We start from the raw sequence: 26,039 nt of genomic DNA, 5'->3' as shown, positions 1-26,039 counted from the left end.
ATTAGTCCCTTCACTGAACACAAAGACCGGCAAATAGAGCAGAGCAGGTAGTAGGGAAGAAAAGGTGGAATCCTTTGGCATTTCTATGAGAGTTTCAGACAAATGGAAGGTCATTTAAAAAGGCTGAGATCCCTGCAAACTAACCCAAAAGTTTCCTTTCCCAGAGAGAAGTCCAGTCTGGCTAAAGCAAAACCCCAAACAGAAAGGCCCAAACAGCCTTCAAGGATAAAGGTAAACTGTAGCAGAAGAGGTTTAAAGACTTTCAAAATATGAGTTCTTGTCTATCTCACCTAAAAGGACTGGAAATCAATCCAGTATGGCACTTACAGGATCACAGGAATCATAAAAACTAGAGCCAGAAGAGACCTAAGAAGATATGTCTTTATGGGTAACAAGGTGCCATAGTGAATAGAGCACCAGGCCTGGAGTTAGGAAGATTTCTCTTCCGGAGTTAAATTTGTCCTTAACTAAATGTGTGATCCTAGACAACTCACTTAACCCTGTTTGCCTCAGTTTCCTCACCCATAAAATGAGGATAGTAACAGGTTTTCTTGAACATCAAATGAGATAAAAATTGCAAAAGACAGCACAGTTCTTGGCACACAGTAAGCACCATATAAATGTTAGTTACTATTATGATGATGAAAATGATGATGATGTAGTCCAACTGCTTCATTTACAGATGAAAAAACTTTGGCTCAACAAAGTTAAAGTTACACATGTAATAAATCGAACTAACAAAAGGGCAATAAGGTTTTTTTTATGAGAATTTGTCATAAAAAATAAAGCCTTCCTTCAGTTAAAAAGGTTACTAAAAAGGATATAAAGTAACCTAGTCCAGAATCCTGATAGGAAATCCATCCCAAAGACACCCAGAAGATCTCTACCCTTCCTGTTCCCAAAATGTGAGATGGCCTACATAAAGTCTTTATACTAAAAAAAAAAAAAAAAAAAAAAAAAAAAAAAAAGTCCTCAAAGAGTAAACTCAGTGACTCTTAGTTATGTGTTTTCCTATTCTAACCTAACCGTCCCAAGGCCTTTGTCAAGGGGTTCAGGTGCATTTATGAATCTCTGAAAAAATCTTATTTCTTTCTGCCATCACAGGAAATTCCAGAGGCTCTTTTCCTCTAAGAGAACAGGAAAAGAATAGTGAAGCTTTCTGCTTCTGGGCAGAAACTTGGCTCTGAGGACCAGATTTCCCTCAGAATCCCCAGGAATCCATCACATTTTTTTTTGGTGCAACAATTCAAGGTGAATTCTATTCTTCACTTGTCTACATGTTCTCCCTGGCTGCCCACCTTTTCTTCCCCTGTCCCCTTCATTCCTCCGTCTCTCACGGGGGTGCTGTGAAGATCAAATAAGAAAAAAAAATTTATAGGTACTCTGAAAAGCACAAAGCTGTATACATATCTGAGGGGTTATTCCTATTTGTCCCTTCTGATATTTCCTCTTAAATTTAAATCCAGTTAATCTGGTCGTGGCCACTGGCCATAGTTTAGTCTTCCAATTCTCTCTATAACACAATTTCTTAGTCTTTTTAAGTTTCTTGCTTATAAATTTGTTATTTCTTTTTTAAAAAATGCATTTTGAGACTGTCTTCTTGTTTAAGTTTTCCCAGATGTCAGCACAAATAATTACCATCATTCAGTGTATGGAATTAAACAACTGACATCAATGCACTGGCAGTGATCTCAGTTGATTATGGGCAAATTACTCCAACCTTCTGAGTCTTCATTACTACATAAAACTATAAACAAATTACTCCAATTTTCTGAGCCTCAGTCCCTCCAATTATAAAATGAAGTTGAAACTTGCACCACCTAATTTAAATAGGTTGATGTAAAGAAAGCACACCAACATGTTAGAGGGCTATGTATGAGTTATCAGCCCACTAGGCTACATTCCCTCAAATTCCTAGAAAGAAATTTTTCTGTGTGGGGTAGTTAGATGGCACAGTGAATAGAGCATTAGCCCTGGAATGAAAAGAACTTGAGTTCAAATCCTATCTCAGACTGCTGTAAGACCCTGAACAAGTCACTAAATCCTGAATTGCTTCCTCCCCTCTGCTCCAGAAAATTAAAACAAAACAAAAATTTCCTTTCCCCCCTGAGAAAGGGGAAGGCAAATTCCAAAAGAAGGTATTTTTAGACATCATCAATACTAAGAAGTGAGGGGAAGATCAACTTTCAAAATCCTATGTTTCGTAGAAAGACCTGACTTAATCTCCCTATAGGGATTGACCTCTGGGTACTGTTTTGGGAAACAACATGGGCAAGAAACACAGAAATTTCTGAAACAGCATTTGGGGCTCTCTCCTTGGAATTCATACCTAAGAGTTTTTACTTCCCTCACCTCCAGAAATTATATGAAACAAGAAATGGGGGCCATCAACTTATTCCTGCTCCAATTTTCACTTATTTTGCTATTTTACTACAAACTACACTTCTGGCATCGCTTTGAATCTAATTGAATCAGATTCCTTTATGGTAAGATATATTAACTTTTTAAAAATGCTTTCAATTCATTTCTATTTTGTCCTTTTCATTAATCTATGAAAATTCTCCATCTATCTCTAATAGGGATCCGAAAGGCTCAATTCTCAGATGACATATCATGGCATGATACATGACATACAATGGTTCTTCCTTTAGACTACCAACATTTCTATTCACCTTATTTATTTCCCAAAAGAAGAGTAGTGGCTACCTAGGATTCATCTGAGTTGGGCTCTGAAAGCTCCATTTTTGAGAAGCTTCTCCTATAGCCCTCTCCAGTCCTTCTTCCTTATCCATCCCACCTTACTAGGCTTGGTAACAGCAGGCTGCTGTCAAAATGTATTTCTGATATTTCACATCACAAAACTCTAGGGAAACTCAGAGATTAATTGGAACATCAGACTACGGATATTGCATTGCCTATCAACAGAGATCATATTGCTATAGCAGATGCTATGAGAGGTTTGAATATTATTCTCTATCCCAGTTCAATCCCTCCAACAGATAAGATCTACGAGATTAAATATGATTTGGTCATTTACTAAGTGCTCCCCAAAAGCATCCCATTTCTGACATGGCCCTTTTAACTCCTTCACAACCAAACTTTCCTCACAACACAGACCATATGGAATATGGTGCTATGAATTAATCTGTTTCCCTCTTCAAGGTTTCTACTACAGTTACAACATTAAAGTTTAATATCACCTCCATTTCTTCAAACTATATTGCTTCTATCAAAGACTTTTTTTTTATTTCCCTGCTTGATCCTTTCAGACTCAACTTCACTTTTCATTCTCATTCTCAATTCATGCATTGAATTCTTTCTTCTTTACTCTTGAGTTAAATAAAACACATAGGTCACAGATCCTTATCTTTCCTCATCCCCAATGGAATGTAATGACTATCATAGGAGTTGGTGCACACAAGAAAGAAGAAGATAGGAACTCAGATCCAGCTGAGCCTTTCTTCTCAAACCAAGTTTCCTTCCAATAATCAGTCCTAGGTGCCAATTTCTTTTAAGCTTACAGTACAAAGAACTGTCTCCAAGACACTTTTGCTTTTTAAAAAGTGGTGTCAGGAACATACCCTCGAGTACTGCTCTCACCTGGTATTCCCCATGAGCTATATATGAATCAGATACAAAGACAAGTCCTTACTTACTACATTAATGATTGGAGTGAGTCACAAAAGACAAAAGTGCACATCCATGTGCCCAGGATCCAAAAGAAGCTAGACTGGGATGAAGGAAAATGAGAAATTCAATATGATTTGCCTCTTTTTTTCTACTTCCCCTTCTTAGGTAGGACTTGATGGTAGACTAAAGACAAGGATAGAATTGGGCTCAATGTACTTGTTTAGCATCCAGAAATAAGCTGTCCTTCAAGTCAGAACTATCTGCAAAGTCACTGACAGGAAGTGAGATGGAGGTGTGTGGAAGATAGCATTTGGCTTCAGATCACCTTCACTTATTTAATTCACCTTTTCAGTTGAAGGCCAACACTTGATTCTTTTAGACTTAACTTCCACCCAGTCTTTTGTTCCTTGTTCTAGAAATGTGGCCACATTTCTGGGTAAAGTCAAGCTGGTGATAGTCCAGAGGACTATGCTGGTAAGATCAATATCCTCTTCCCCCTTCCCAGAGGTCATAAGATCGAAATATCAAAGACTAAGTAGCAGAAAGGACCTTAGAGGCCACAGAATCCAGCCAATTCAGTTTACCAACAAAGATACACAGACACAGAGAGGTTAAGTGACATCCTTGAGTATGACACAGAAAATCAGTCTAAGGTGATATCTGAACCCATGTATTCCTCATTCCAAGTCCTGCAATTCTAACTGATGATCAACCTTCCTTGCTCATCTAATTGAAGTTGCAGTCTAATTGAACCCTTCAAAACATTTTACGAGCCTCTTAAACCATCACAGATTAAATCCTCTGAGCACAGCAGAAATGATGGCAATGTTTACATATAAAACCGGCAAACTGTTTTTCCTAGAGTCTTTCAAACCTCAATAATGACTATTTTGTAAAGTTTCTTGTAAATTACAGAAAGAAAGTCCAAGTACAGAATGATGGGGCACTAAACCATATTGAAAAGTAATCAAAGATTATTACGATCAAATACACTGCCAAGAACCAATGAATTGGCTACAGCAAAAAGAAAACTAATTTTTCAGTCCCATCTAGAAGTGGTATTCATAATCCCTACTCAATCAGTGCTGTCAATGCCGGGCCTCATCTGTCCCTTTTCTGGGGACACAAATTACTAGTTTTTTACATTTCAATCTTTACTTAAAGAAACAAGATGGGCTTACCTCTCCAACTCATATTCCTTCATTCCCACTTTTACTGCTTTCATGACCTGTAAGACAGATATTAACCAAAGATATTTGTATTAAGAACATGAAGTAATACTGTCCTATAAACTATTTATAGTGCAACATTTTCATTTTCACAAGACCCTCTTTCATGAAAATAACTCCATATGCATAGAGTACAGAAATATGGTAAATGGGAACTCTCAAAAATACTCACTAAATCATATAGGTTAACTAAATTGTTACGGAGAATTCTTATTCTGAAACCATAAATATAGAAATACCTTACTGAAGTCAATTCCAAACATAAAAGTTTAATCAAAATATGTTTAGTGAATACTTAATGCTAAGAAAGCTATGATGATTATCACTAAAAGTTTTCCCTTTGTTTAACTTTTGTGAAATACAAAGAAAATTAATCAGTATAAGGATTACAGTACATAAAAACCTTTATCTATTTCCCAACACAAAGCTGCTTTTCCTACTGAAGAATTTAGTGTTATACTACTTGCCAGATCTAGAATTCCTTTTTCTGAAACCTTTCTAGAAATATAATTCTTATTAAATCTTTTATTTCTCATGTATGGAGGGATACCCTTTCCAGTTCTAAATTTTTAATCCCAAAGCTGCTTGTTAAGAAAAAAAAGGATTGAACCTACATAAATCAAAAGCATTTGTGTCTATCACCAACAAAATCTAGCAGGGAGAGCAAGTAAAATTCCACTTAAAATTTCCACACAAACTATAAATTACTTAAAAATTTACTTGGCAAAACATGTAAGACTTATGAAAATAATTATAAAATACTATTTACACAATTAAAAATATAAATAATTTGAGAAATATTCATGGCACATGGCTAGTACAAGTCAATATAATAAAAATGACAATAGTATCCAAATTAATTTACTTAGGCAGGACCCTATCACTCTAACTACCAAAGGATTACTTTATAGAGTATTCATCTGGAGGAATAGAAGGTCAAGAGAGTCACAGGCATTAGTTTATTTTTTTTTTTAAAATCAAATGAAAAGGGCCTCGAAATACCAAATCTCAAGCTATACAATCTATAATCATCAAAACAATTTGACACTAGTTAAGACATAGAGAATTGATCAGTGGAACAGATTGTATGAAAGTAAATAATAGATAAAAAGTAGCCTAATGTTCAATAAACCCAAAGATTCTGCTATGGGGTCAAAAATTCACTATTTGATAAAAACAGCTAGACAACTGGAAAGAAATTAGATTTAGACCAACAATTTCATTTCAAACTCCACAATTGATCTTAGCTAAAAGCCTGAGAAATAATTCACCTCATAATGCAGAATAAACTTCAAATGTGTATATGACATAAAGATAACATCATAAACAAATTAGAGGAGCAAAAAAGACTAGGGATTGGGGAAAGGTTTATGAACAAACGAGACAGAGAGGATCAAAGAAGATACAATGAACAATTTTGATTACATATATGTCTGTACAAACAAAATCAATGAAGCTAAAATTAGAAGAGAAGTCAAGTAGGAACTCCTCAATTGATATATGGTCAGAGGATTTCAATAGTTTTCAGAGAAAAAAAAATCTAAGTTATTAATATTCACATTTTTAAAAATACTCTACAAGGGCAGCTAGTTAGTACAGTGAATAGAGTACTAGTCCTGGAGTTAGATGGACCTGAGTTCAAATCTAGCCCTGCATATTTACTAGTTGTGTGACCCTGGGCAAGTCACAACACTGAGGCTTCCAAAAAAAAAGTTCTATATGTTAAAACACCATTCACCTCTAACCTGAAACCTTAAAAGTCCAGACTGAGACTTATTTTGAGGGGGGTGGGGGGAGAGGTGAAGGGATACAGACTACATGAGAATTTGTTTTACTTAACTATACATGTTTGTAAAAAGATTTGTTTTTCTTGCTTTCTCAAAGGGAAGTGGTGGGAAATAAAATGGTAGATTTTGATGAAAATAAAATTTAATTAAAAAAGTAAATGATTACAAATGTTACTTTTAGGATCATTATTGAGAAAGAGTTTTAAAAATTAAGCAGAGTGCCAAGAAAGAGAGCCCCTATTTTAATTACCCTTTTCATCTGGGGCATACCTTTTTTTTACAAATGATTCATACTGCCAATCCTACGGAGTGGGACAGTTCTGTTTTTCCCATTTTTAGATGTGTAAACAAAGCTGCCATTGTCTCCTACAACCTAAGCCTCTTAGCTCTTGATATCTATTCCAGTGGTGCACAAAATGGGGATCTTGGATACCTGGTTTTCCCTGAGATTCTTTTAGGGGATCTACTAGATCAAAACTATTTTTATAACAACACTAAGGCTCATTTGATTATGAAAAAAAAAATCCCCATGCCATTACTATGTGAGTTAAGATTTTCTTCACAAACTATACATATGTATATATTTAAAAAAAAAAAAAGCTTTTAATTTTAAAAACATGTGCACAGACAATTTGACAACACTGACCCTTGCATAGCCTTGTGTTTCAGATTTTCCCCTCCTTCCCCCCACTTCCTCCCCTAAATGGCAAGCAATTCAATATATGTTAAACATTTAACATGTTAATACATATGTTAAATCCAATACGTATAAACATATGTATACAATTCTCTTGCTGCACAAGAGAAATAAGATCAAAAAAATAAAGTAAATGAGTAAGAAAACAAAATGCAAGCAAACAACAAAAAGTGAGAATGTTATGTTATGATCCACATTCAGTTCCCACAGTTGTTCTCTGGGTGTAGATGGCTCTCTTTATCACAAGATTATTGGAAGTGGCATCAATCATCTCATTGTTGGAAAAAGCCACATTCATCAGAACTGATCATAGTATAATATTGATGTTGCCGTGTATAATGATCTCCTGGTCCTGCTCATTTCACTCAGCATCAGTTCATGTAAGTCTCTCCAGGCCTTTCTGAAATCATCCTGCTGGTCATTTCTTACAGAACAATAATATTCCATAACATTCATATACCATAATTTATTCAGCCACTCTCCAATTGATGGGCACCCACTCAGTTTCCAGGTCCTTGCTAACTACAAAAAGGGCTGCCACAAACATTTTTTGCACATATGGGTCCCTTTCTCTTCTTTAAGATCTCTTTGGGATACAAGCCCAGTAGAAACACTGCTGGGTCAAAGCATATGCACAGTTTGATAACTTTTTGAGCGCAGTTCCAAACTGTTCCAGAATGGTTGGATCTGTTCACAACTTCACCAACAATGTATCAGTGTCCCAGATTTCCCACATCCCTTCCAATATTCATCCTTGTCTTTTCCTGTCATCTTAGCCAATCTGACAGGTGTGTAGTAGTATCTCAGAGTTGTCTTAATTTGCATTTCTCTGATCAATAGTGATTTGGAGCACCTTCTCATATTATTAGAAAGTTTTAATTTCTTCATCTGAAAATTGTCTGTTCATATCCTTTGACCATTTATCAATTGGAGAATGGCTTAGATTCTTATAAATTTGAGTCAATTCTCTATATTTTAGAAATGAGGCCTCTATCAGAACCCTTTTCCCAATTTATTGTTTCACTTCTGATCTTGTCTGCATTAGCACAAACCATGTTTTAACCAAAATACTATATCACAACAGACTGAACACAAAAGCACATATGAAAATCTAACTTCTATTCATCCAAACAGCAAAGAAATTTGGAAAAATATGTAAAACAATGCCACTTTTCTTATTAATTTTTTATTTTGAAAAAGTTATTTTTCATAAAAAAGTTATATATTTTAACATGTAATGGTTTCATTTTCATCTTTAAATGACAGTAACTATATTTTCATATCAGTTTTAATTTCTAATATGATGAATACTGATAGATATAATCCATACAAACAAAAGATCTTTGAAGTACTCAATAATTGTTAATAATGTAAAGGAGTCCTGAAACCAAAAAGTTTGAGAATTGCTAGTCTATTTTATTTTTTAGTCTTCAGAGCTCTTACTTCTTATAAAGAAATAATATTTAAGGGAAAACTGAAAAAGTGAAATCACCATTATATCTCCTATATAATACATGCCATATCAACAAGTTCTGTGCTTCAGAGTGAATTAGACATAATCTTTATGTGTATCCCTCTAAGGTCTGACCATTAAATAAGAGTGCCCAACACATTTTCTGAACCTATGTAATAACAATATCCTTACCTCTCTATGGGCATCGCTGGAGACTTTGTTGGTATAGCGTAAAACTTCCAACTCCATGTCAGTCTTAATCACACGGCTTTAAAAAAAAAAAAGGGTGAGAAATAAATCAGATGAAAATTGACATTTAAATCAGATCTTTTAAATCTAATGAACAGTTTTGTCAGAAGTGAAAAAGCAACAGGACGTTCCTATATCTAATAACTATTTTTCAAATAAAGAAAATATTAAGTTAAGCAAAAACAAAGCAAAATAAACAATTCCAAATTCTACAAACAATGTCAATAGCAAATTCAGTATTCCAATTTTCTCTCAAATAAACTGACCAAACGGGAGGCTTGTTCCTTAATGTGTGACTTTATTATGCTTTGAAGTATCCTTGACAGACCATTATGACTGCTTAATAGGCATGGACTTTGACTTCATATATTCATTCCCCATCACATCAGTGCCCCCAAATATCTTGACAAGATCCCTTATTACTGAATAAATGGAATACTCAAAAAGTTACTAGGTGGATCTTAGAATCGTATCTAATCCCTTCTCTCATACAAAAATTATATGAGAAAGCTACCAGAGCCTGTCAATACCATCCACAATGACCATTTTTATAAAGGAAAATATCAAAAGTTTGAAGGAATGAAGGGCAAAAGAACATACCAGCCACTTTAATCCTTCTGGAGTTCATTTTTGCCTTTATTTGAGCACATTTCATCTAGACAACCACAACAATATCTAAGAAAAGCTTTGGATCCACAAAAAGGTATCTTCTGAGTTAAAATTTCTTTTCTTTTCTTTCTTTTTTTTTTTTTTTTTTTTTGCATCATAGATCCTTTTGACTGTCCGATGACGTGGATGAACCCCTTCTCAGAATGTTTTTAAATACATAAAATAAATTCATAAAATTACAAAGAAATACACTGAAATATAGTTATCAAAATATATTCTTTAAGTTTGTACGCCCCAAGTTAAGAACTCCTGTTCTAGATATAACTCATTGCTCACATGAAGCCCCAGAAAGACATTATGAACACAACTTATTCCTTTCTTCAGGGCTTTTATAACCTTGTACTCCTTTCACCAAAGAAAGCATTCACAACTTCTCAAAAGGTTGTCAGGACCCAAATCTCACAAAATGAGCCCAGTTATGGACTCCCTTATTGTTAAAGAATAAGGTTCCCCTTTCTCTCACAATAGGCTGCTAAACTTTATGAACAGCTTGAAAGAAGGCATGAATATGTCTATTTTTGACATTTGATGTGTTTTGGTATGAGCTGCTTTATGAAGTTGTGAGTTGACAGCTTCTTTCACTTATCAGTTTGGCAACAACAATTATGTTAGAATAGTTTCTTTCCATAATCTTGATAGGAATGCAGAGAAATGAAGAGGATTTCTGTTACATGAAATCATAAATGACATTGGGTTTTGGACACACAGCTGCCCTTTTTTTGGCTCACAGATGCCACACCATGCTTCCCTCCACACTATGTCCTACCCTTAACATTCACAGTCAATGGAAATCTGGGAGCTAATATTAACTAGTTATCTTAGAGCTCTCTAGGAAACACATCTTCCTGGTTTTTCAAACTGTAATAATATAGACTCCCTTGTTTGGGCTAAAAATAATGGAAATAAAATTGTTGAGATCCTGAAATAGTCACTCTTTTGAAACTAAAAGCACAAAACTACCCATGACAAACATGTGTTTACCTAATGACAGAGCCTGTGGCTTCTCATACTTCTTTTTTGGAAGGAGAAGAGGAAGGAGAGGGACCAGATTCTTTATCTCTCAAAGTCTGGAAGTATATCAGTGATAGCTGATTAGCTTGAGAGTTCTGACAAGCTCCTTTTCTTTTTTTAAATTTAATTTTATTTATTTATTTTTATTAAAGCTTTTTATTTATATAACATATGCATGGGTAATTTTTCAACAATGACCCTTGCAAAATCTTCTGTTCCAAATTTTCCCCTCCTTCCCTCTACCCTCTCCCCTAGATGCCAGGTAATCCAATACATGTTGAATATGTTAAAATATATGTTAAATCCAATATATGTACACATATTTATACATTTATCTTGCTGCACAAAAATATCAGATCAAGAAGGAAAGAAAAACTGCAAAAGAAAACAAAACACAAGCAAACAACAACAGAAAAGAGTGAGAATGCTATGTTGTGGTCCACGCTCATTTCCTAGTTCTCTTTCTGGGTGTAGATGGCTTTCTTCATCACTGAACAATTAGAACCGGCCTGAATCATTTCACTGTTGAAGAGAGCCACGTCCATCAGAATTGATCATCGTATAACCTTCTTGTTGCCATGTACATGATCTCCTGGTCTTGCTCATTTCACTCAGCATCAGTTCATGTAAGTCTCTCCAGACCTCTCTGAAATCATTCTGCTGGTCATTTCTTACAGAACAATACCATTCCATAATATTCATATACCATAAATTATTCAGCCATTCTCCAATTGATGGGCATCCACTCAGTTTCCAGTTTCTAGACCCACAAACATTTTTGCACATATGCGTCTCTTTCCTTCTTTAAGATCTCTTTGGAATATAAGCCCAGTACTAACACTGCTGGATCAAAGGGTATGCACAGTCTGATAACTTTTTGAGCATAGTTCTAAATTGCTCTCCAGAATGTTTAGATCCGTTCACAGTTCCAACAATGTATCAGTGATCCAGTTTTCCCACATTCCCTCCAACATTGGTCATCATTGTTTCCTGTCTCCTAGCCAATCTGAGAGGTATGTAGTGGTATCTCAGAGTTGTCTTAATTTGCATTTCTCTGATCAATAATGATTTGAAGATGTGCTCCTTTTCAAACATGATCAAACAGATCAGCCCTTAGGCAGCCTGGTAGCTTCCCCCTGTTCCTGAAAACTATTATTAATGTCAGGCAACTAACCACGATTGGTCCTTCCTGTGGCTTGAACTCCTGAGCTCAAGAGATCCTCAGTCTCCCCAATCTGTCTTCCCTGGCTCCCCACATTTCCTGCCACACACCAAACACATCACAACAAACTCTTCAACACTGTGCGGAAGAGGCCTGGGAGTGGGAGAGAATATGGTTTCTGTAGTCTTTAGTATTGTTTTGGAAGGCCACCGATACGAGAGCATTTCCGTGTGTGCAGGAACGTGTGGGAACAGCACCAATGCTGAAAAGACCGACTGTCCAATTTCATACAAAAGTAAACCTACTTGAGTTACAGCGAAACAAGATTGGTCACAGAACAGGCTATGGTGTAGAAATCATTCCCACATGATAAATGCCAATGCTGAAGGCTGCTTCTTTTCAAGGTTGAGCAGGAACAAGTTTATTCAATAATGATGATTTTTTGAGTTTGAATTATTTCTTTTATGTTCAACAACTGATGTGGAGCTGATTCTCTTTATAGTTAGATCCCTGCTCCTTAAGAGAGGCAAGAGTCTGACTGTTAGGAACAGCTTTTCCCTTTCACTGATGGAAAGAAGTTTCCTTTCAGAAAATGAAAAGTGTCATCCATGCTGCAGAGGGGTGCCAGCCCAGGTGGTACCTGGCAAGTTCCCTAGCACACTAGCTAGTAAGCACCTGGAATGGGAGCCTGTACATGACACAGACACCCCTGTGAGCCTGGTCCCTATTAAAGGACCATGCTTATTAAACTTTGTTGTTAGGTAGCCAACCAAAGAGTCTCAGCACTGACACCTCGGCAGCCAGTGCAGTTCTTTAGCTCCTTCAGAACTGGGTGATTCCAGCCTCCCAATGTCCAGATGACAAAGGTGTAGCCCAATTATGATCTCAGTCACTGAGCGACTGTTTCTGGGAAGGAGTCGAATGCCTACATTCAGGCTCACAAACGAGCCACCACGCCAGCTTATAGAAAATGGAGAAAATGGAGGAAAATGGCCATATGATCAGGTTTCCTAGTCCATGTCCTAAGCCCCAATTCTACTTTTAGCTTCTGTAACTGAAGGTCTACTTAGTGTGCCCTGAATTTTTGTTCTGGTCACGTAAAAAAGTATCATGAACTGAACCAGTTAGAATTATCCTACAATTGCATTACTGAGATGAGATCTATATGGCAGGGCTTCAGCCTGATCCAATTTAATCCAAGGTAAAAAAATAAATAAATAAATTCTGAAAATAGAACTTTGTCATGTGAAAGGTAAGAAGCACCTCGCAGATTTAACCAATTATCCATAGTTTACCCTGGACACAAAATCTGGTCTGGCCACTGGACTAAATAGGATTCTTCCCAACTTGGATTCAGTTATCTCCATCACCAGAAGGACCAGGACCAGTTTTAATTCTCTGAGGAAAATAGCAATGCTTTTAAGCATTCCACAAGAAGATTCTTCGCACTTCCTAAAACCTGCTGGATATGTCTGTCTCTGGGCATAAAGTAGCAAGGAAAGTGAAATAAGTTGTTGTCTGTATTTATACAATGTCTATGAATTTCTAAGGGGAAAGAGATGATTGATAAAGGTATATTAATCAAGCTAAATATAATTCAAGAATGGTCAGGGGGAAAATGAGAAAATATTTGTCATGGCTTTAATTTACTTTTAAAGTTCTTCAAAGAACTGAAGATGCACAGGCATTGAAGTGGCACAACAGATAGAACACTGAGCCTATCTGTACTTGGGAAGACTTGAATTCAATCACTAGCTGTGTGACTCTGAGCAAGTCACTTAACCTTTCTGCCTTAGTTTACTCACCTGTAAAATGAGAATGTTACCTCTCAATGTTGTTTCAAGGATCAAATGAGACAATAATTGTAAAACATAGTAAACATTCTATAAATATTAACTATTATAAGTATTATCATTGGGAGAACCAAATGAGATGATCTTTGTAAACTTAGTTTAGTGCCTGGCACGGAGTAGTCATTTTAATAAATACTTGTTCCCTTCCTAAGGGCTCCTTATAGATTAATACTGATGCTAATAGAGAAATAATAAATAGAGCTAAAGCAGTCTTCTATACAATTCTAAATTTTTCCATCAATAAATCTATATGCATGTATAATGTTTAATATAATAGTAGCTATGAATATTAAAAGCATTCTTTCAATGAATAACAAATGGAATTTAGTCATACAGACATAAGAAGTATATTCTTAAATCAAGAAATATCAAGTCGTTTAGTGAAGTTGAGAATGGGAAAAACAATAGATTAGGGGAGTTTAGGAGTCAGGAGACAAGGGTCCACTTCGATTTAATCAACAACAATTTAACACCTACTGTATGAAGAGTGTTGTACTGAGCCAAAGGAAATGAAAAGTAGGTAAAATTTTTATCCCCAAGAAATTGAAGGCAGAGATTATTTCATTTTTGAATGTATATATCTATCACTCAGAATGATACTTGGCATAATGTAAGTTTAATAACTGCTTGTAAAGCTGAACCAAACTAGTATATAATATATATATATCACCTGAATAAATCAGAATGTAAGACAAAGTATAAGGTGACATCTAAGGAGAGGGGATGGCATTTGAGTTGAAATTCAATAGTTAATGAGGGTGAGGGAAATCACAAGCAAGGAAATGGAAGCAAGAAGGCCCAGGGAATGTTCAGGGGACAAACAGCAGTCTAGCTAGACTGAAGGACTAAATCCAGTGGTCACAGGATCACAGATTTAGTAATTCTTAGCTAACATCTAATCTACTTTCATTTTTTTTTTATTTTTTAAAATTTTATTTATAATTTTTTGACAGTATATATGCATGAGTAATTTTTTTTAATAACATTATCCCTTGTATTCATTTTTCCAAATTATCCCCTCCCTCCTACTCCCTCCCCTTGATGACAGGCAATCCCATACATTTTACATGTGTTACAATATAACCTAGATACAATATATGTGTGTAAATGCCATTAAGTATTAGATTCCGAAGGTATAAGTAACCTGGGTAGATAAGACAGTAGTGCTAACAATTTACATTCACTTCCCAGTGTTCCTTCTCTGGGTGTAGTTATTTCTGTCCATCATTGATCAACTGGAAGTGAGTTGGATCTTCTTTATGTTGAAGATATCCACTTCCATCAGAATACATCTTCATACAGCATTGAAGTGTACAGCGATCTTCTGGTTCTATTCATTTCACTCAGCATCAGTTGATGTAAGTCTCTCCAAGCCTCTCTGTATTCCTCCTGCTGGTCATTTCTTACAGAACAATAATATTCCATAACCTTCATATACCATAATTTATCCAACCATTCTCCAATTGATGGACATCCATTCATCTTCCAGTTTCTAGCCACTATGAAAAGGGCTGCCACAAACATTTTGGCACATACAGGTCTCTTTCCTCTCCTGAGTATTTCTTTGGGATATAAGCCCAATAGCAGCAATGCTGGATCAAAGGGTATGCACAGTTTGATAACTTTTTGGGCATAGTTCCAAATTGTTCTCCAGAATGGCTGGATTCTTTCACAACTCCACCAACAATGTATTAGTGTCCCAGTTTTCCCACATCTGCTCCAACATTCATTATTATTTGTTCCTGTCATCTTAGCCAATCTGACAGGTGTGTAGTGGTATCTCAGAGTGGTCTTAATTTGCAATTCTCTGATCAGTAGTGATTTGGAACACTTTCATTTGAGTGGATATAATTTCAATTTCATCATCTGAGAATTGTCTATTCATATCCTTTGACCATTTATCAATTGGAAAATGGTTTTAATCTACTCTCATTTTAACAGGGAGGAAACTGAGCCCTAAAGAAGTAATATGACCAACCCAAAATCATATAGGTCATAAATGGCAGTATGGGGATTTAAAAACAGGATTCCAAACCCAGAGCTCTTTCCATTGCATCAGTATTGCTGGTGAAAGAAATGAGGGAAATCTGGAAAGGTGACACAGGTACTAGTTAATACCTGGCCTCAAACACCAGGCAAAGGAGTCTGATGAATGTTCTTTGGTTAACAAAATAAGGAGTTACTAAAAATTTTGAGGAAGAGAAGTATGACTAGGCTTCTAACCCTGATTCTGATATTAAGTTGCTAAATTGCTTTGTTGAGTGACTTCATGTCTAAAAGCTTTCTTTCCCTTCTGCAAATGAGGGTGCTAGACAAAATGAGCATGAAGATTCCTTCCTTTTAGAACATAAAGTGATTCTAAGTTTGGGGGAAGATGTCAAAAGGCAAGAAAGCTGGGCCAATTAAAAGAATAAAACTCACTCAAACTTGGAAGTTTTAGGGTCATCTGATACATGATCTGCCATGAGATAGGAAAGAGAGAGCGAAGGAAGGAGAGAAAAAGAGAGAGAGGGAGGGAAGAAAGGAAAGAGGGAGAGAGAAGGGGGGGGAAAGAAAGAGAGAGACAGAAAGAGAGAGAGAGAAAACTTGACAAAAAAAGATTTATCTGTAGGACTTTTTAAATGTTCTCCCTTCACAAACTTGCCTTGGGGCTTAAGTGCAGAATTAAGACATCAGTTAAAGAAGACATGAATGGTACAATGATTAAAACAGTAGCAAGACAAAATGAAGTATTTCTTAAATTGATCTTTAAGACAATTTGATATGAACAAAGAAACTTTTAAAAAGTCATGCTGAAAGATAAACTAAACACTGCCCTTCTGGGGTCTTACCCTCTATATAGCTAGAAGGTCTTTCAGCAATCACCCTTACCCTGCTCTGAAACTCATCAGTGACTAACAGGATAAAACTGAAGACTAAAGCTCTCCAAAGGCAGGGATAGAAAAAGATGGGCTCCATGTATCAAGAGGAAATAGGCATGTAAATGTATAATCCATTAGTCCTTACAAAGAAATGAGGGTCTTACGAAAATGAATGAATTTTCAAATGTATTTTTTTAAGTGAGATTTTTATTTGCTTCAATGTAAAGTCTTGTGGTAGAGGGTGAACAAGAGATAATGGAGGTACCTCAAGTTCCAGATGGTATGGACTTTTGAAGTGACTCAAATTTCTGGGCATAAAGTCCAATGCATTCAATTCCTCAATTTTACTTGATTATCCTAATTACATGTGTATGGGCCATATTTTCAGATCTGATTGTTCTCCCTATGTGCCTTGTCTCTTGTTTTTTGATGTAGAGTAAAACCTCAGTAACACAAAATGCTTGGGGAATCAAATGTTCTGATTGTTTTTTGTTTGTTTGCTAACTGGGGGCTAAAAATATCTCTATTAAAAACAAAAAAGATAAATTAACTTAATCTTAGGCAAATACCTAGTATTATCCAGTCTTGCTCTAGTATTCTGTGATTCTCAATGATTTCCTAAAATGCACTGAAGGTCAAACTAAATCCAAAACCCTAATTCTTTACCTAGGAATATTTAGTCACTCTCTTCTTATCTAGGCCAAGGGACAAATCATTGAAACTATTAGATCTCATGATACATTCTCCTCTACTATGCTATGCTCCATTGGTACCTCAGGGTACGGTATGGACATTGAAAAAGCAGGAATGTAGAGATATGCATCTTATCCAACTGCCTAATTAATATACTCATAATAATTTTACTTCAATTAGCAGCTCTAAAAATAGAATGACTTAGTTTAAAACAAACTCACTTAAAAATTCCAAAATTCTAACAGCAATTTCTATCATTCCTCTATGATTTTTCAGGGAAAAAAAGTCTCCTTTTATTTTTCTCCCCCTACCTTCAGAATAATTTAATCTTGCAAAACAGGGAAGAAGTATATTCTAAATTACAAAAGCCAAAATTCTGTTCTTATTAAGTTTCAACTTCAGACTTGTACATATTGAAACTACAATACCCATAGTAAGAGAAGAAATTATCAGCTATGATCTCATGTTTGTGGAGAAGAATATGATTACATTAGAATTTACAGGAATTCACAAGGCATTTGCTTCAGATAATGGTGTACGATAAAACAGTCGCCACAAGGAAATGGATAACACTTGAATAGCAAAAACGTAAAAATGAAGCTTCAGCTGCTCTAGGAAGCAGATGCCTGCAGATCACTCAGGCTCTTTCTTGAGAAATTCTAAATTCTGAGCCCTTACAGGTTAGTGTGTGCACAGGTGTGTAAACAACTAACATGAGAAGCCATATTGTATGGCCCAATATATCAGCAGCAACTGCAACTCTGTCATCTGGACCTGGGCATTTTTATAAGCCTCATCCCTCCCCCAACTTGAAAGCAAAATGGTATCCAGTGGCAAAACAGATGTGTGAGGCAATAACTTTGAATTATCCAGGCCTTTGCACTATCAGAGGTGCAATTCTGGCAAAGCTGCTTGAAACCTTGGACTTTTCAAGAGAGGCTCAATGGGAGCAAAACACTGAGGTACTCAGTATGATGGTACATTTAACAGAACCAGATTGGTTTCTGTGGTCAGGAAATGTGCTAAGGGCTTCACATTTTGTGCACTCATTTCAAGGCATTTATACTGCCAGGATCCAAGCCAAAGGGAGAGGCCTATGTTCTCCCAAAAAGATTAATAAGGTGCAGAAACTATGACAATTATAAAAATCTTCGTGGGGTAGGAATACAAGTCACTTCTTTTATTCCAGTTGAGAAAGAAATGTCCTTCACCATAAAAACAGGTCATCAATATTATCCATTCATCAGGACTATGAATAATGAATGAAATCCAGTACTCAGATTCAGTCGTGCAGTAGACACTGCCTTCAATGCCATAGGACTGTTGTCCCCAATTCCCTCAGCTGCATGAGACACCTGCAAACCAGGTGCATGGCTGCAAGAAGGCTTTCTAATGTCATTAACTCTCACAGTCATTTGCATGATCTTATATCTACACTGCTATCCAGACTACCATGCAAAGTCCAGGCTTCATCCCAATCAAGGTTCACATGTACTTTTAAGGGGCTGCCTGCCTCAGGTATCATGCTACATATTCAGGGAATGAGAACTGATCCCATGCCTGAGATACACAGTGAACAAAGTAAATCGGCAAAAGAAATGGGTGGTACAATGCCTAGGCAGAAAGAAATGGGTTTTTTTTTTGTGTTTTTTTTTTGCTTCATTGCTGGTTTGCCCTTCCCTTCTTCCTAACACCCTTTTATACTGACACTGGCAGAGTGGGGAAAACTTAGCTTTGTATTCTCCTTCATAAACCCTCCCCACCATTGTGAAGACAGGTGTGCTCTATCTTAGGGAGTATGGGATTGAGAAGATTAAAAGCAAGTTTGGCCCACTGTTGAGAAGGTTTTGCTACCTTAATAAAACCAATGTGGAGTTCCTGATTAGAACTGATGAATGATTCACTTGATGGGAGGAGAAAGGGAGAGAAAATAGGGGAAAGACTTCCTTTTATAGTGAGGAAAATGAGAACCCAAGGAGGGAAGGGATTTGCCCATAGTCACATAGAGAATCAGTAACAGAGTTGGGAGTAGAGCCCAGGATTCCTGACTCCCAGGTCTGTAATAGTTGTTTAGGGTTTAAATGGAGCTAAGTGCCTAGACACAATCACACTTTCTGAAGAGGGAGAAGGAATAAAACCAATAGGACACAGTGGTATCATTTGAATGCACTAATAAGTTGTAATTGACATCATGGGAAAGACAATTTCATATGAAATTAGGGAGAAACATCAACACTCGCTCCATCCAGCATCACTTTCATTTCTGGGCAGGCAATTATGATGATTACAATGGATTTCACTGAGAATTACTATAGTCACAAGAACAGCAAAGGACCCTTGCCATTAAAACCCATCCCAAAGGAAGCTATAATGATGTGACATTTATAAAACTGCTGTTTGCAATGAGTGTCAAATCATTTCTCCTTCGGGTGATCGTTTTCATAACATTAGGATACATTCTTATGAAGCAAAGTTCATCTTAGAACCATGGGATTTAACTAGAATTAAAGTTCACTTCTTTCTGAACCATGACCTAATGCTTTATCTCTTAGGAGTCAAGAAAATATTGACAGGACATTGTTGATCCATCAGCACAGAGATAAGATGTGGATCCTGTGAGCAGTTATGGCTCAGAGAGAGAATTTCAGGTGACAGCAGTAGCAAAGCCATTTCAGAGTTAAAATTGGTGAAAAGAAGTTAGAAGGGATTTTTTCAAAAGAAAATATTATTAAAGAACTCCAGCCAGTCTTTTCAGATAACCGTATTCTCAGAAGAAATTTCAGTAACCTCTTTCAAACTTCAATAACAGTCCACTATTAGGGGGCTGGACTTGGTTGGAGTTATGGCCATCCTGTACTTGTCTTCTCTTTAGGAGAGTCTCACCACTTTTGCTTCACATTAGAGACTGAGCAAAGGTGTCACAAGCCTCCAATACACTGATGATAACATAATCATAGTCTTTTTACCAATATCTCTGAGAGTGTGCCACCAATTTGTTGTAGAAAGGACTCTCTCCTTGATTTGAAACCTCAATCTCTGGTCAACTGTCACCCAGCTTCTCACTTCTGCCTTATACCTAGAATTTGACTGATATTCTCATTAAGTTCTGGTCCTAGTTACCACCTCATCTCTTCTTTTAAGCTCTTGATTGGATGTGGTTTTGGAACCTGATCCTATATAGAGGAAAAAGCTAAGGAATGAATACCTGGTGCCTAGGTATGATGGAAGGGATGAGAGGGAGAAGGCCACTTCTGAGAGATAAATAAATTTAAGAATTAACACTCACCATTCCACAATTTCTGGATGAAGAATGGTATTGTTGACTTTGAACCTGTCAAAAAAAAAAACACACAATAAAATGCATCAATTCAATTAACAAACATTTGTGAAACTCCTAAGATATATAAAGCCCTGGATTGGGCAATAATAAAAGATTCAAAAACTACTTAAACAAAATATCATAGACCAAGAAAAGTGACAAACTACAATACAAAACAGAACAAAATAGTAAGTGCATGTAAAATTTTCCATCTAAGTTGTTTTAACATAATATTACCAAAAAAAGATAAAAATAAAAACAAACTTTAGCCTTGTTCTCTATAGCAAAGAACTTCTATTCATATATACAGATTGATCAATTACTGAACTACTAAAGTCTTCTAGATCTGCCTCTGGAAAACCCTTTCAGGGCCTCTGACTACTTGCTGTGAATGACTCCAAAGGAAGAAAAGAAACTCTTGCCAAATAGCCACTAAAATTAGGGTCATAATGTTTAGTTCTCATTTCAAGAAATTAGTTAGCTATAAACCAAAATGACCAAAGAGACTCCAAAAGTGTACATGAAGTGTAGCAATGACAAGCACGTCTATTTGCAGAACACATATATGAGTGGCTCACAGCACTTCATACATTTAATTTTTAAAAATTAAGCTAAGTATGATAACATTCCTAGGACAGATGAAGTGGAGGAGTCACTCAGATAAGAGCAGATCTACAACAAATACAGAATTACCTTCTGCTATGAAATCACTCCACAGGGGTTGTTAGGTGAAATAAGTAATGATAATTAACATTTCTCTATAACGGTGCAAGGTTTGTAAAGTTATTTTTTAATTGAAGTTTTTTTTATTTTTAAAACATATGCAAGGATAATTTTTCAACATTCACCCTTGATAAACCTTGTGTTCCAATTTTTCCCCCATCTCCCCATCCCGTTCCCTAGATGGTAGGTAATCCAATATATGTTAAACATGGTAAAAATATATATATATATTAAATCCAATATAGCCATACATATTTATATAATTTTCTCATCGCACAAAAAAATCAGATCAAAAAGTAAAAAAAAAGAAAAATGAGAAAATAAAATTCAAGCAAACCACAACATGAAGTGAAAATTCTATGTGTGATCCACATTCAGTTCCCAGATGGTTCTCATCATCACAAGATCACTGGAACTGGTCTGAATCATCTCAATGTTGAAAACAGCCATCAGAATTGATCATCGTATAATCTTGTTGCTGTGTGTTTATACTCTTAAAGGGCTACCTGCCTCAGTTATTATGTTACATATTCACCTACTTATATATGCTACTCCTTTGAACTTCACACTAATCCTATGTTACTGTCATCCTCATTTCACATTTGAAGAAATGGGCCCAAAGAACTAGGGAACCTAACCACAATCACAGTAAGTTTCAGGGATAGGATATAAAGTCAGATCTTTTCTGGTTTCAGGTCCAACATCCTTTTTCTCTATCTTCTAGGGCATGTTATTGACAACAAGCTGTTTCCTTAGTGAAAGTCAGAATATGGGAATTATTTTGAGTGAAGTAAGCATCATGATGGATGAAAGCAACAACTTTGCTTTTTGAGCAAAGCTGAAAATGAAATTTAAGCCTTCACAAAGTCACCCATATATAAAAAGATCAAAGTTCCTTTGCCTTTACTAATAAAGGATGCGAGATACCTGGCAACTAAGTTAGTTTACAAGGCACATACTGCCGATGGAAAAAAAGTTACGTAAAAAATTAGGGCTGGCTAGAAAATAGTATAACATGAAGCAAAGAAAGAAAGTGTTGGCCTGATGTGCATTCCCAAAGCCAAATATAGCAAAAATGCCAGTCACAAAAAATACATATCTCAAAGTTCAACCTTCAACTTGCAAAAGGTAAAAGTCAGACACATGGTCACACTTTCACAGTCACAGGCACAGAAAACTGGACCCAGTGACAAATGCTTGTGAAAACAGACCGGGAACAAGATATAAGTAAGTATGATCACAGACACAACAACACAGCCTTCACTTAGTTGTTGTTTGTTTTTTTTTTTCTTCTGAGCAGAATCTTTGTGGATGTTTTATTGTTGTCTATCTACTATGAAGAAGGAAATGAAAACATTAGTGCTATAACAATGTAACAGGTAATCATGGGGATCATGGGCCATAAGCCAAGGATGTGATGAGGAGGGAGTTTAGGAATATCACAGTATTCCCTATGGCAATGAGAATATGCCAACATTCACTGCTTATATAATGACAAAGAACAATTTAGTTCAAAATGTCCAGATCTCCCCCCACTTAAAAAAAAAGGGGGGGAATCTTTGAAAGTCAAAGTACTATTCACAAAATGTAAAAGAGGCAGACAAAGGACATCAAGAAACTCAAAGAAGAATAAACAGGTCACAGGGAAGAGAAAGGAGCAGACAACATAAATCAAGAAGACAACCTAGATTTTGTCTCACATTTAGTCAAATGTCAGCATGACATTAGGGAAAGCAATGTCCGAGGGAATGAAGAGCGTGCTAGTGACTGCAAAATTAGTGAGTATCGCTAATGTGGGCTGGGCAGTTTTAAGAAGCTAGGATACACAACCAGCTTAGACTGGTCCGCCTGAAGGAGAAGGCCCGCTAGGCAAAAGAAACTGAAAAGCAGATGAAGCCTCGGGAAAAGGTAAAGCAGGGATGTGGCCTGAACATCCCCTTCACTCTCTATGCTCCCTTTTCTCTAAAAGCTCAAGCTCGAACAAGGAAGGCAAGAACAAGACAATATCAATAAAACAATGGCAACATGGAGGTAGAATTCTTTTCTGTTTCCCAAATATGCTTCATGTATGCTTTCCCATATCCATGCCTTTGATACAATATCTTATGAATGGAATGCCCTACTTCCCTCCCTCTTTTTCATTTGTTTCTATCTGTTCTTTAAATTACAATTCAAGTCCTACCTTCAACCCAAAGTTTTTCCTGATTGATTCTGAACAAAAGTTCAGAGCAGAGGTTGTTAACCCATTTTTCCCTCACTGATTCCTTTGGCAGTCTGCTATAGCCTATTAAACCCTTCTCAGAATAATACTTTTAAATGTGTAAAATAAAATGCACAGGATTACAAAGGAAACTAAGTATTAAGGTATCTCAAAAGGCTTACAGCAGCTCTAAGCTAATTGAATAAAGACTTCTGGGATACCCTTTTTGGGGGCTGGTGGTGGGAGTAGATGAAAAAGAACAAATTGAAAGATGCTATACTAAGAACCCCAGTCCTACGACATATATAATCCTTTGTTTTGTACCTTGCTAATGTTACTTATTAAATAAAACTGTTTATTATAATTATCTCAGTATGCCATATCTCTTCCCTAGATTCTAAGCTTTACAAGCATAGCAGTAGTGTCTTATCTAACAAAATAAAGAAAAGGATCAAAATATAATGGAAAGAACAGTGGATTTGGAGTCACAATCCCTCTGGATTCCAAATTCCTCATCTGAAAAATAAGTGGATTGAATTAGATGGTCTCTAAGGCTCCTTCCAACTCTCTGCTAGGATCCTAAGATTCCACGAACACCAATAATAAGAATAATATTTGATATTTACTTCACAAGGTTACCAATTGCTGGATCTTTATGGCCTTTTCTCAGCACCCTTGCTCTCTGACATGACACCACTGATCACCTTCTCTTCACGGATCGCTCTCCTTTCTAGGTTTTTGTGACACTGACCTCTCCTGATTCACCTTTAACTGATCTTTCCCAGTCCTTTCTGCTGAGTCTTCATCCATGTCAATTCTACCCTGAGCCTCAGTTTCCTCATGTAAAATAGGGCTATCTTATAGGATTGGTGCTTTGTGGGCTTTAAGATACTACACAAATACGAGTTGCTATTAATCAGTTAAAGTCTATATTATTAAACATGTACTCTGTAATGGCACTGCCAGCTGCACATTGATGCTACTTTTCTTCGGAAAGCACTGCCAGGGAGAGCCATGGCAATCTTCAGATTGGTTGGTGGTGAAGAAAGGGAAGAACTATGGAAACAGAAGGAGCATCAGGCTTGGTGGTAGAATTGCGCCTGCACAGGACAGGAGATGGGAGGGGGGAAGGAGAACTTGAGGACGTGATGGACCATTGGGGGAAAGGACTGTCTGTCCTGAGATGATACCACTTGTGCCACTTCTGCTGTGGATGCATTCAGCTCAATTAAACAGGTATTTATTGAGCTTATTGATGAACCTAACTCTACATTAAGTTGGGTGGGGGAGACCATGTACAATGTGATTTTTCCCCAGAGGGGCTAGGTTATCAAGACACCTTCATATGCCATAAAGCACCACGTCAGGATAGTGTCCAAAACATCATTCTATACTATTTAATATAGAGAAAAGTTCCACATAATTAGGATGTAGTCACGAAAGTATGACATGTTGGAAACTACCAGATTTAGTCAGAAGACCTGAGTTTTATGCCTTCCTTCTGTGACCTTGCAGAAGTCATGGCCACTTTCAGAGCCTCAGTAAGGCTCTGAAGTGAGGGGGGTTGAATGATGAGGTGATCATTAAAGTCTCTTGCAGGTCAAACATTCTGATCCTGGAAAGCAATATAAAATCACTCAGGGAGGTGTAAGCAACATTGCCTGAAATTATCAAGGAAATTAAGTTGTTGACAGCCCTGGATTAGATTTTGATGAAACTAAGACAAAAAATGACAACGTCCTTGGCCATCATGATTCTGTTGAAAGGAAGAGTATATGATTTGTATGTAGATAAATGTAATGCTAGTTTAAAATGTGAATGGGGCCAAGAGAGAGATCCTAATATGCTCTAGGAATATTTGAGAAGGGAAAGGACCTTTTTAACTGGAAGACTTAAGAAAGAAATAAGAGAAATCTCTTGAGCCTTAAAAAATAAGACATAGGATTCAAACTGGGCCTCAAAAAAAGAGGCTAAAATTTATATACGTGAAAAAGGGAAAGAATGGCATTCAAACTAGACTGAATGATGTGATCAGAAGCATGGAGGTGGGAAATTAATATGATGTGTGCAAGAAACCAGAAAGCAATGGGTCTAGCTGAAGTAAAAGATTTCAGTTAGGAAAGCTGAATAGAGAAGATTGGGAAGAAAGCATGGGCCTCTTCTCATAGAGGATTGAACACCAAAGAGAGTAATTTGAACTTGGAACTATCTGGACATGAAGTGGTAATTTCCAGAGAAGAGTCTTTCCTTCAAGAGAGAGGGAGGTTATATGTTCTTATGTGTTTTGTAGATTTGGAGTTGGGTTGTGTGAAAGGTGGAAAAAAAAATTGTCTACATTATCATTTAGTAATTTCTAATTTTGGAAACCATGAAGGCCTGATTTTTTATTTACTTTCTGACAAGCAACATTGGGGCCACTGAAGTGAGGATTATTAAGGGCTCTGAATTCAAGTCATTTTCCATTTTCATAGGAATTGGTTATTCAGGATAAACATGTTTATCT

General features: G+C 36.4%; 1 protein-coding gene across 1 annotated transcript in view; it reads right to left on the bottom strand.

Annotated features, from left to right (window-relative positions):
- Positions 1 to 26,039, bottom strand: part of PEPD (peptidase D) — a 253,098-nt gene that overhangs the window by 147,921 nt on the left and 79,138 nt on the right. The window contains exons 7-9 of the mRNA XM_074293218.1: positions 20,581 to 20,625; positions 8,989 to 9,064; positions 4,812 to 4,858 (exon numbers count right to left, since the gene is read on the bottom strand). Of these exons, the coding sequence (XP_074149319.1) occupies positions 4,812 to 4,858; positions 8,989 to 9,064; positions 20,581 to 20,625 (168 nt within the window). The remainder of the gene's footprint in view (positions 1 to 4,811; positions 4,859 to 8,988; positions 9,065 to 20,580; positions 20,626 to 26,039) is intronic.

This window comes from Sminthopsis crassicaudata, chromosome 2 (genome assembly GCF_048593235.1).
Source record: "Sminthopsis crassicaudata isolate SCR6 chromosome 2, ASM4859323v1, whole genome shotgun sequence".
Lineage (NCBI taxonomy): Eukaryota > Metazoa > Chordata > Mammalia > Dasyuromorphia > Dasyuridae > Sminthopsis > Sminthopsis crassicaudata.
The sequence above is the reverse complement of the archived record's forward strand: the minus strand, read 5'-3'. Positions and strand labels throughout refer to the sequence as shown.